Below are 13,175 nucleotides of genomic sequence, written 5' to 3' on the forward strand. Positions count from 1 at the left end.
GTACCTATCATTGTAGAGGTGTCTTTAAAAGATTTTTAAGTGTGGCTGTTGTTCTTTGTTGATCTTTGTGCCCAAAATCAACTAAAGGCACTTCAATTTTTATGTGCAAAAAGGCAACCTCCAAGATGGAAGAGTAAAAGACCATAGAAGGATGTTTACAAGGCACTTGCACTAACCACAATTATATATTCAAGCAATACTTTACATAAAAAATACTGATTACATAATATCTCTCACCGTTTACATCCTAACATCAGTATGCATATTCTCCATGTCCTCTATACGTTTCCTAATATGCTAAGGAGAATTTGTTTAACAAGCAAGAGGTTCTTCAGTTGAATATAATTTCCTTCATTCTCATGACCTAAATGCTCGATTTAGGAATGATATTGAAAAGAAAAATTAGATGCTAGTCACTCTCAGGGATTAATATGTCAATAACTCTACACAGTTAATATGCTTCTCGCAATTGTCGCCAATAATAGTCAATGTTGTTAGGAAAGCAAATAAACAAATGAACAGAAGACAGTGAAATGAGGTAAACTATAAACTCAGTTTACCATAAGATACAAAAAACATCACAGAATACTTAAGAAGGGAAACTTGGATTGTGTCAGGTAACTTCCTCTATTGCCCTTCACGTTTTTACTCAAACAAAATTTAATCAGTTGTAAGGTTTGTCTGCAATGTGTCTAATTACCAGAGTAGACTTGATTCTTCTCAGATGTAAGCTGGTAAAAGATAGATACTAAGAATAGATAAGAAAAAGTACACACAATCAAAAATATAAAATTGAAGAGGTGGTGTGATTGTTTGTGATATTTAGAATGACAGAAGCAGGAAAAACACCTTGAACTTTTAATTTTTTCCTAAGTAAATTAATTAGATTTAGGATTCTACACTCAAACTGGGTGAGTTAAATTAATCAATATACTTCAGTATGTTTTATTTTAGATGGAAAGGTAATTGTTATTAATTGTTGTCTCATTTTCACTACTGCTTAAGTAGTGCACATTACTGCAGGATCACTTTCATTCACGTCTTCATCCGCAGTTCAAATATATGACTTTCATATATTCCTAACCGTTTATTTCATCACTTCACGGGTTTATTTAGAACCAACATCATGATCAGCTCCCAGTTGGCTTGTTAGCTCAGTTGGTAGAGCGCTGCACCGGTATCGCAGAGGTATGGGTTCAAATCCCGTACAGGCCTGAATTTTTTTCAGGCCTTATTTTCACTACTGCCTAAGTAGTGCACATTACTGCGAGGATCACTTTCATTCACGTAATTGTTATTATAGTTTACAGATGTTTTGGTTGCCATCCCAATTAACCCTTTAACTCTTAGATCAAATTTGAAATGCTCCCTACTGTTAACCTTACAATTCTTATAATGTTAGTTCAGAGAGTTTAGTATTTGATCAACTAACTTTCCCCCAGATTGGTATTTCTCTTCATTGTCATCACTTGTCTGGTTGATAATTGTATAGATATTGTAAGGAAAAATTGTCTTGGTCACTCATGGGAGTTAAAGAGTTAACATTCATAACAAAGTTTCATTTAATATAGAATGTTTTAAGAACTTTTTTCCTTTCCCTTATATACTGTTTACTCCTTCTGGTGCACAAGTAACCCTTTAACCCCAAGATCTCATTAGTAATTCTCCCCACTCTCTGCCATAAAGTTCTTGTGATTTTAGTTTTGAAAATTTGGTATTAGCTCAAGAAATAATTCCCTAATTAATGTTTTTATGTATTCAAATCGCTTGTCTGGTTGATATTGTATTGATGGTGTAAGGAGAAATTCTGCCTTGGTCACACATGGTAGATGAAGGGTTAAAGGAAGTAGGTAATTAAAAAAATTATAGGTTTTCATTTAGGTAATTATTTAAGAATGGCTGCCTGTTAGGATCGAGAATCGGCCGTCAACGACCATCTTAGTGAATTGCTCATATTTTGCCCAACGATACCCTTTGGTAAACTATTTTCAAAAATCAAGTTTAAAAGTTCCGACGATTATTAAATTTTTAGAAATTGGCGAAAATTTGAAAACGCAGTTTAAGTGCGGTTTTCCGCTTTTCAAATTGTCCAAAATTCACTGCAAAAACCAAGCTCCGTTGAAGGCTTAGAATGAATTCAATTAACACCAAACTTCACACGATATAAAAAAGTTTTCCCATCCATTTTCACTATGTTAGTTTTTCTGTAAACATTGACACTGAGAATTTTTAAGTCCTCTTAGCAACACCCTCAAAACAAAAACTTTTGTCCTGGAAATGTTTGGCTTGTATTCCACAAAATATTGAGTTATAGGGAAATTGTACATTCAGAGTTGTGTGAGAGCTGAGAGGAAGTAAAATCACCGTCGAAAATGTTCTCACGGTCATTTCATCGATCACCATTACACGTATTACGATTACGAAAATTGTGACAATCGATCAGTCTGTTGAATGACTCTTAAACATTTTAGCTGCAAGGGCTTTGTTTTAGTTTGTTTTAGATATATATGTATATATAAATCAAGAATTCCAGCGAATACAGAAGGAGAACAGCATTCTTTACAAGCAGTTCAGTGTATTAACGCAAATTGTTCCTATTTACTATAATTAATCGACATCCAGTCCCAACAAACACTAGCCGCACCACACGAGACCCTAAATGGGATGTCATCATGAAATATACCAAAGACTGAAAACAAAAACTTTACTCAAGGTCTGATAACTACACGATAACACTATTATACTTCAATCTCGGATGTATTTTCATTGATCTTCCAACATTTCGCACCATCTTGACCAAGATGCTGTAATTCAAACACAATTTTCTCTCGTGGTAAGGCCTGTCACGTCATCACTGCCCGCGAAGCTCTTGCACAAATGGTTGAAATTTCGTAACAGATCTAAGGAAAGTTATTTCACGGGCGAGTCTTCAGCTTTCATACGTGCTTTTATCAGAAGTTATTATTTCTTGTCATTTCATGGCTCTCTGTTGCTATATAACGCTAGTTGGTAAGGTGACCCCTTGCGGGCGATCTCCTGATTATCCTGGTTAGGTGGAATGCATTACTCTCGAGGATTGCACGAAAGATGTAACTGGACATCTATCGACTCTTCGACTGAGTGCAGATGAAGGTTCTAGAACTGAAATGAAGCTGCTATTAGCCAGAGCCGGTAAATATTGATTTTGTGTGTTTTCAGGTAACTTTATTGTGCTTATGAATGAGTCCTGCAACAGATTTAATTGGTGTTGTATTTTTTACAGGTGTTTTCTCATTTGAGCAAAAACATCTTACCCTGACTATTTGCCCACGCCATAGAGCAGACTTTGGCATACGTTGGGGGACTAGGAAAACCCTTTGTGCAATTCCCAAGGATCTAGCGACACATAAGTCCTCAAGTGCCAAAGGAAGCAACCGTGTGGATAGCCGAAAATCGATGTATATTTTTTGCAACACCAACACCTTAGTTCCAGTTGGGTCGCGTAAGTTGAATTGCTTCTGTTGATAAATGTTCTCATGAAATAGCTTTTTCTCAGGTTTATTTGTAATACCTTACACAATAAAAAAAGCACCATAAGTTTCAACTTTCTCAAGCTAGCAAATTTTATATTTGTGAGGAAACTTTGCAATTTATATTGCCAACGTTGTTTTCTTGTCTGAGTAGCTGATAATCCATTAATCAATGACATATTGATTACTTTATACCTAGAAATAGTAATTGATATGAGCTATTTACTCTGCTTTTTTTTTAAAAGCAATTTGTAGGCGATGCGACGAGTTTATCTGTGGGCAAGTTGCAGATGAACAGACGCCGGCGGAGGGCGCTAGAGCAAGTACTGTGTCTACCCCCAAAGAGCCTCGAGTGGTGCATATACCTGAACAGCAGACAATGGTGAGCTTCAAATATGAATTGATGATCTCAATCTTGTTTTTTTATAAGGAAAAGATTCATTTTTAGAAGAGCATAAAAATTGGAAAAAAAAATCGAGGAAGAAAAAAAACGTGAAAAAGCCCTTCAGGCAAACACAGTTGTTAATCTGGAACAAGGCTCCTTCGTTGATTAGTAAAACTCACTACTTTTTGGTCTTTTTTTTATTTGAGGGGTGGGGAAGGGGTGGGGTGCTATACCGCACTTTGGTAGGCTAATTCCTGTCCCACATTTGTTTGTTTTCTGGATGTCCCGCAAGAGTACCTGGTGCTGAGATTTTTTACTACCCGAAACTGATTCCCTATAAACATATACAAAGAAATCGGTTTTAGAGATTTGATTCTTATAGAGCAAACCTTTTCGTAGGTTCATGAGATGGAAACAGACCGTCCAGGAGAGGAATCAAGTGTTGGCAGTGAGTCATCTTCTGATAGTCCAGAGACAGACTTGATGTTTCAGGAAATATCATCCCAGGGGTTGAAGGATGACGAGACGTTTCTCAGTCCCGATACTGCAAGCCTCGTCTCCTCAACGAGTGAAGAGAGCATCACCTCAAAGCCAAATTCCCGTGAAAAGTTGAACCAGTACCTGGTGTCCAAAAACATTTAACCTGTCTCTCAACCTTGGGTTGAGTTAGAAAAGGCCAGTGATAGCACTAAGCTTCGGTATACTAGACGAACCGCAGAGATTTTTTCTTCTGTGCTCCACGACCTAGCACCCAGTTGTGCAGGTTCTCTTTGGCAAGCAGTTGTCTCTTATCCTGCCATGAACGAAGCACTCGGGCTGGACGAACTCTCCAAAACTTCCAAATGCTACCTCCAGGTCTTAACCGAGGCATATGACAAAGCCCATGGGTGGGACACAAGACGGCAAATTCTTTGGATGATATGTGGTGTTTTTAATTATAATGTTATCTCGAGATTCATACCTGGCCTAAGTAGATATCATTTTACCATAGCTAATCTGCATCGTCTTCGGCACGGAAGCGGCGCTTCAGTGACCCCCAGCCTTCATCAAAGATAAGAGTCGACCCAAGACAACTTCATCACTTCTTATCTTATATAACAAGCCCCCATTTGGTGCAAGATCTGCCATTTGGACAAAAAACACTGAAGCTCTCCCCCGGACATCTGGTTGAGGTACCTAATGTTATTTGCACCATGATACTGCAAAGGATAGTGCGTCAGTATACCCAATACTGCAAAGAGTCTGGATTTGAGGCGTTCAGCGAGCGGACGATGCTGCGTGTTCTAAACGAATGCAAGGCCTCGACCAGAAAGTCTCTCCAAGGCCTTGACTATTTCGCAGCAAACGGGGCACGTGCGTTCGATTAACTAGAAGGCTTGGTTCTTCAACTGGGGGAGCTTGGTCTTGGAAAGGGGTGGCAAGTGCGATACGTGAAATCACTAAAGGTGGCCAAATTCTACCTGAAGGGGGATTTCAAGGTAAGCAACCGAGAGTTCCAAAAAAATTGGATTATATTTTTCAAGCAGGGTGATCCTATTTCACAAATGGATGGAAGTATAGCACGAAAAAAACCGTTTCGATGACAGGTCCACCTGACCGGGTAATATACGTCGGTTTTTGCTCTTGGTGTTCGTTTTTTATCAGTATAAATTATGCTTGTAATAGATTTAATCTTCTCAAATTATTGAGGTTATTCGATTTAGATAACATGAAGCATACATATTGCATATAGTTTTTGTCGTTAATGTTGCAGTAACATGGTAATCCATGCTTTGTGTAAAGCTGTGTTTCCTATTTTCACTCAGGTTCACGTGAGCTCTTCTTCTCCCGTTGCAAGTCATTGCAGTGTATTTGCTCTGAGTGACACCGAAGATTCTGACCTGCGGCAGCAATGCAAACACAACCATGACAAGCTCTGTGACCAATGTGAAAGCTTGCATTCTACCCTGAACGACATATCTACTGCGGTCGATGAAGCATCTTTTACCACAGAAGAAGACAAAGACGAAGCCATCCAGTCAGGGAAGTGCCATTTGCTGAGGTCGACCCATCAAGATCAGGCTCCTTTGGACGTCATCGATGCCCTTAATTCTGGAACAGTATTCATTGTAAATGACTGGGCCATGCAGTTCTTGCCTCAGAGATACCGCGAGTCACAGACAGACTGGTTTGGTATTTCTTGGCACATATCTGTGGTATACAGACGGATAGAGGGTGTGCTACTGTGGCAACCCTTTATCCATGTGATTCAGACCTGTACCCAAGGAAGTTCTGCTGTTACCGCGATTATGCAACATGTTCTAGCCACATTGAAGCAAGAGTATCCTGAAATCAGCAAGGCCTACTTCAGGCAAGATAACGCCGGCTGCTACCACTCCTCCCGCACGTTAACGAAGTGCCAAGAAATTTCAGCGAACACCGGAGTGAAGATAGTCCGCGTTGATTTCAGCGACCCTCAAGGCGGGAAAGGGGCTGCAGATCGACTAGGTGCGAGCTGTAAAAGCCACATTAGGGCATTTATTAATGAAGGTCATGATATCTGCACCGCCAGCGACCTGAAGGAAGCTCTGCTATCCCATGGCAGTTTGGAAGGTATACGAGTGGTTTCTCTGGATACCATCGAAGAAACGCCAGAAGATGCGCAAACCATTACAGAAATCACCAAGTTGAACAACTTTGAGTTTAGTTCAGTGGGCTCTATTTCCTGTTGGCGCGCATATTCCGTCGGCCAAGGGAAAGTGATCAAAATAGAAAAATCCTCTTCTGGTGAGTTAATGGTTCTTGAATGAGCCCAGGCCTTCCTGCTAGTTTATGACAGTCTGTTCTGTAAGGTTTCTATTAATAAGGGAAAAATTTTATCCGCAATGCATCATAAAAGACTTTCCATAAGAGGTTAAATGTTTACAAAACGCTGTTCAAACGAACAAAACACTAGAAAAAAGGGTTAGTATTTTAAACCCCTCTTAAACTGTATTCTGTCGTGAGATGCCCTGGAGGGTTACGCGTTGATGCAAGATAATTATTTCTTAGCTGTGTGGCTGTCATATTTATATTTCTCTTATTTCGTTTGAAGGTCCTGGACAAGGGATTCTGCAGCCATCATTTTCCGCTGGAGATTTCCGTTCCTATAAAAGTACCCCCCACAAATCGTCAGGGGAAGAAAATGTGGCTGAAGAGATAGCTTACATAGAACGTAGCCAGGCAGCAGGGGTGTATTCATGTCCTCAAGACGGCTGCACTCGTGTTTTTCAAAGGCTTTCAGCCTTAGAAAAGTTCTTGTCACTTGAGAAATGCACCAGGGTACCAGAAAAGATTCTGTAATGGACTTGGCAAAAATTGACTACAAATCATATTTGGAGGAAGGTGTGGGAAAGCTGCTATCGCTTCAAGCCCCTGTACGACGGGAAGATTCTCATGTTTCTCTGAAAGAAGGATGGGCTCTTAGAGAAGTAAGGAAGGCTTACAAGTTCAGTGAAAAGCAAAAGTCGTACCTTTTATCTAAATTTCGAATAGGGCAGACGACAGGCCACAAGCTTGACGCAGAGGTAGTTGCTCGAGAAATGCGGCGTGCCCGGGGCACCGATGGTGCACGACTATTCCAGTCATCGGAATTTTTCACAACCATCCAGATCTCCTCCTTCTTCTCAAGACAGAGTGCCTTAGTACACCAGAGAGATCCTGATGAGGCTGATATCCGAGCAGCTCAAGAGGAGAGTAATTTTAGCGAGGCAAAGGAGACTGTCGCGTCAATACAACTTGACCATCCCCTGATCTACGATCAGTACGATCTTTGTGTAATGGCGCTCGATGACTCTTTGAAGATGTTGAAGCTACCCATGTTGCAGCACATGTGTGAAGACCTTAGCCTCGATATACCACCAAAGCCCATGACCCTCACTTTCCTTTTCTGGTCTTCACATCGGTAATGAAGTTTACTCATCTGGTAGACGACACATGCAAACTGACAGACGTGAGATCATTCAACCTACATTTCTTTCCGCTCATTTTGAAACGCGGGATTTCTTTCTATAATTTAACGACATCATTATTTCATTTGCGGTTTCTACGCGGGTATGTTTCAGCACCCCCGACATGTTTCCAATGGCGTTACGTTGCGTGACATTGATAATCACTAGGATAATAAGAACTGTCGCCTTGCATTTAATTACTTTGAAGGTCAAAAGTGGCCTTTCCATGTATTCATACCTACAGAAAATAAGTTCTCAAAGTAAAAGATAAAAAAATATCTAATTTATCAGCATGGAATCAAGTACTAATCTACTAAGTAGCATCTCTCGAATGTATCTTTTGCATTACTTGAATGTGAGATGGTGCTAATGTAATATGCACTTCACTTGCAGGTTTTTAGCCAAAAAATATTTTGTAGAACCTTTTCAAATATCTTACGGAATAGTTTACTTGTCACTTTAAATTTTCCAACTACAAACCGACTCAGCGGAGGCAGGATTTAATTTGGAGATTTAACAACTCAATATGATTAAATTACCTTGTTGTTTGTTACACACTTTGCATCATTTAGCTCGCTCGAGTCACAAACATTTCTGCTATTTTCGAAAGGAAGCAATGCGATTCCGAGTATCACACTTTCCACAGTGAATGGAAAATAGCAATATTTTACGAATATGTTGTGGAAAATCTAAAATATGTGGTACCAGGTACATTTTTTTCGCGTGAAATATCACCGGTTTTTTGCCGCCATTTTACGCGGTCTGTGAGGATGTTCTTTCAAGGGCTTAAGTAATCCCAAAATGGATGTGCCCAAAAAAATTTACTCACTAGAATTGAATGAGATTAGCTGTCCTAATGTCGTGTGAAGTTTGGTGTTGATTGATTCCATTTTAATCCTTAAACGGGGGTTGGTTTTTGCAGTTAATTTTTGATTGTGCGTCATGCGGAGCCTGAGCTCCGGAAGCCTGTAAACACACCTCGTCTTGCAATTCTGATGATTAAAGTTTTCTGGGGCTATTGAAATGTCAGTCCCATAAAGGAACATTCTACATGACCTTTATAGTGGTGTGCCATGAGATAACTTTAAAAAAATGCCACAAAAGGCACAAAGTAAGAATGTAAATGCCTCAGTTTAATAGGTTACATATTACAAAAAGAGAGAGTTGTGCAGACCATAACTTACTTTTTATCCTCCTTTGGATATTTATCCAAATAACATAGTCACTAACAGTCTCATACTCTCTCAATTTCCACTAAGCTCGTGGAAAGACGAAAACCTAAGACTGCCCTCTTACCACAGATAGTTCTTTTGGGCATCATCAGTACAAACCTGGTCTAATTTGTACATTAAGGTGATTATTCCAGGTAGGCTAATCCTAAAAGTTAGTTGTGAAAATTTCTCGAACCTGTCGTCATATGAATGTTTGACTCAATTTTACCTCTACAGTTTAGAGGAAATCTGGATATGTTTTCAAACCCAGGATTCTGACTGCTTTTAATGACTTTAATATGTGCCATTAAGGTACACAGGCAGGTGTTTCTAAAGGAGTTTGCTTAGCTTTTTCATTATGGTACATTTTTTTTCTAAGAATCTTGTGTATCTGGCCTATTCTGAATTCTAATTTTTCAACCAAATTTTCTTCTGTTTTGTAAATTCTTAGATCTAGTATCAAATGATATTCATTCAATTAAAATCACTGCATGAAATCCTGCAGATGTATGGCACATTATTTTTCCTCTGGTCCCTCTAACATTTCCTCATATGTAAGGACTAATATTGGCAATAAAATTTAAGTCAAAATAAAGTTTTGTGCACAGCCTATGCATCAAATTTTTATAACAAAATATTGTATCCTTGTAAAAACTAGTTTATTGAAATGAGAACGAGTTACCAGGCACAAGTATGGCTTTCACAATGATGGTTTCCACGTTTGAAAACATTCCCAACAGGAGCAAGTAGCTAATTAATGATACAGATAAGAGAGCTTATAAGTCACGCTCAATAGAACATAATTTCAACTGATTGCTGACATCATACACTTTATCTGAACAAGAAAAGATTTCCTATCTCCAAAAACCTGCTCAAAACCATTGGAACAACGACGAAGGTCCTAAGCTGTCTAAAGATACCGCTGACTAGCGTAAGTGGTGATCGCTTTGCAAGTTATGAGAACATCGTCCCTAAGTTCCAGACCTCCTCTGGTCTCTTATTCCTTTTGAGAAACTCTTCTACAGCCTGTTCTGAAGAGTTTTATTATAGTTTGTATTTAGTACAATGAAGGGCTGAAAAATAAACTAAAAGGAGCTCCGCTTTAAGGCGTGCCTAAATATATACACTAAAGCTACTTTAATAAGTTTTTTAACTACTCTAACCAACTCAGTTAGCTTGTGCAGTTTAATCGAAGGTAGTTTGATCAATTGAACTACTTCAACCAATTTAGACAGATTATGCAATTGGTGCTGTTTAACTGTCCTCCCACTTGTTGACCAGTTTAAAATTTTACGCTAGTTATGCATTTTGTCCCGTTGAACCATTAAAGCTAGCATGACTATTTGAACAACTTTAACCAATTTGGATAGATTGTGATATTTGTGCTGTTTAAATGTCTGCTAGTTTCACTACTTAATTAATCAAGCTAGTTTTACCATTTTCACCAAGTGTGCTCGAATTTGCATCAAATTTGCTTTTATGCAGTTTACCCCTTTTCAGGTAACTTGACCATTTTCTACAGTTGAAGCAATTCAGCTAGTTTAAGGCTTTTTTGCAGAGTAGTTTTTATCAAATTTGACCTTTGTAACCAGTTGAGTTAATTTAACAACATTTTGTAGCTTGTGAAGACTAATTTTTTATGTAATTTGAGCATTTTATTATACGAGCCATTTTAGCTCATTTAACCATTTGATGCCAACGGAGGGAAGTCAACCAAACTTCTGCACCTTCTGCATCTGACCTTATTTCACTTCTTTGATCATTGAAACCAGTTGAACCAATTCAATAAAACTGCACAAATTGCAAAATCTATCTTAAATGGTCGAAGTAGTTGAAATGATCAAAGAAATTTCAGTAGCTCAACCAGTTGAGTAGTCAAAGTAGCGAAGACAGTTAACCGCAAATATTGCAAAATCTACTGAATTCGTTGTAGAATTCGTTCAAATGGTCAAACCAGCCAATTTGAATATTGGACAGAATGCAAAACTTGATTAAATGGTTCAACAGCACAATCTAGCTTAGTGGTTCAACTGAGCAAAATGTATAACTAGCTTAACTGGTTATTGGTTACGCTGTATATAAGCGTCCTATACTACTAACCAATTGAACTTATTTGTCCATTTTGTCTCCATAAACTGGGAATAATGCATGGGCGCACGTAGATATGGAATTTCCCTTCGATAAATGAATCGACGATCCCCAAATAACAATTGTAGAGTGCGTTGGTGCTAACTCATAAGATGGAAAAATGCGTTGCTTCATGATTACAAAATCAACAATGGTCGTAATTATCAATTTGCAAAATTCTCATTTATTGAATTTGTCCTTACTGACAAAAGAAGTCTTTCAGGCCAAAATCGGTCAGTGGCAGATCCTCCAGTGTGTAGTAGCCTAGATTTGGTACCCCTAGATTCAATTTGTTTACGTTACTCTGAGTAGAAATCTTTTAAGTGCGCATATAGACTCTGAAATATATAGTTTAATAAAATAAAGAAAGTAGTATAAAATTAATAATTTTGAGTATTCTTTACTGGTTTTGTGCTTTCTCTCTCTTGTTAATGCCACTGTTCCATCGTGAGCAATGCTTGGGCCTGATGATAACCATGATAATATGCTAAAACATGGCACCCATTTCAGCTTGAGTAAGGCAGATTTCTTTAAATCAAGATGTTGATTCTAAAAGATCATGGAAGTAGAATGATAGAATGGTAGGATGAACTAAGTAGCGAATTTGGCATGTAAGTAGTGAACATGTAGCAAACTCGAACATAGCGTACTTGACAAGTAGCAAAACTGGCTGTTACCAAATGCCCCACTAATTTTATAGAACTTAGCTAAGTCAAAGCAGACAATCTGAAGTAGGCAAGATGGGCCCATTTTGCCGGCTCAGGTAGCCTATCAGAACACTGGATGCATTTCATATTGCCTACAAGCACTGCCAGCAATGTAAGAAACAAAGATATGTTGATGTTGAAGTTTATTTTATCATTTATTATATCTCCATTTTCCTTAATTTTCATTATAATTGTGCATTAATATTTATGAAGAAAGAAAACCACATGAAGTTTTTGTTTATTTTGCCCAAAGGTTTCTCAACTTATCAAAGCAAATAGACTTGATGCCAGTTGCATGAAACTGAACAATTACAAGGTAGTGTACAATATACCTTTCCATTTACGGGGTGTAAAAGGGTCAAATATTAACTTTTTGAAGGGTGGATGACAAGTGATGAACAAAGGCTTTTTTTCAGCCTCAAGATGGAACAGTTTGGTTCACCGGAGTTTTTCTTAACTATTCAAGGAAGGTGGAAAAAGTGAGATTTCACATATTTCTCTGAGCTTCAAATATATTCCAGTCATGAACAATTATTAGAACAAGTATTAGCATTTCATCCAATCCCAAGATACTTAGTCATCTCATTCTTTAATTTGCTTCTAACCTCACCTCCAGACCATACACTATTTAGCTTGACAATTGGGTCAAACAAGTTAGTGATACAGCACTTTTTACCACCAGCATTCCTGGATTATCTATTTTCATAGTTGTATTTTACTGTTATTTGAGCATGTGTATTTGTCTTTCTCTTTCAGGAATTACGGGCCAAGACAGAGCAAATATGTGAAATGGCTGCTGTTATGGCACAAGCAATCTACATAGATGATGAAGCTATTCAACAGGAGCAAGAAAAAATGGCTTCTATTGAGTCAGAAAACAGAGGCCTGAGAGAATTGTTAAAGATTAGTGGAATACCATATCCTGAAACAACAGGAAATGAAGAGAAAGCTTTGCCTGATGGCCAGCCAGACGGTCAGAAAACTTCTGCAGATTGATTTATTTTTTTATTGTATTGTTGGCTGTGATCTAGGCTTTCAGGTGTTCTAAAAACATATTTAGATTTCCCTTGACTGAAAATACAGATGCACATGTAATATGCAGACTGTGAAAATACAATGAAAGAAATTCAGTAATGGAGTGAAATCTTAGTCTCATGGAGAAGGTAATCATGGAAAAAACTTATTTTTTTCATTTTCTTATGTGATATTATTCCAAAGGTTGAATAATTATTCCCACAATTTATCGCATATACAGGAATATTCCACAA

The 13,175-nt window shown here is 38.1% G+C and overlaps 1 protein-coding gene and 1 pseudogene across 1 annotated transcript in view; both read left to right on the top strand.

The window, feature by feature from the left end:
* The first annotated feature begins 4,692 nt into the window (after positions 1-4,692).
* On the top strand, positions 4,693-7,820 carry LOC149038838 (uncharacterized; annotated as a pseudogene).
* A 3,757-nt stretch (positions 7,821-11,577) lies between these two features.
* The window catches only part of LOC149038839 (FGFR1 oncogene partner 2 homolog), a 4,252-nt gene continuing 2,654 nt past the window's right edge, over positions 11,578-13,175 (top strand). The window contains exons 1-2 of the mRNA XM_089184371.1: positions 11,578-12,223; positions 12,664-13,175. The exon at positions 12,664-13,175 is cut by the window's right edge and continues 2,654 nt beyond it. Of these exons, the coding sequence (XP_089040497.1) occupies positions 12,203-12,223; positions 12,664-12,903 (261 nt within the window). The 5' untranslated portion in view covers positions 11,578-12,202 and the 3' untranslated portion in view covers positions 12,904-13,175. The remainder of the gene's footprint in view (positions 12,224-12,663) is intronic.

Source organism: Pocillopora damicornis, chromosome 10, assembly GCF_964200805.1.
Source record: "Pocillopora damicornis chromosome 10, jaPocDami1.2, whole genome shotgun sequence".
Taxonomy (NCBI): domain Eukaryota; kingdom Metazoa; phylum Cnidaria; class Anthozoa; order Scleractinia; family Pocilloporidae; genus Pocillopora; species Pocillopora damicornis.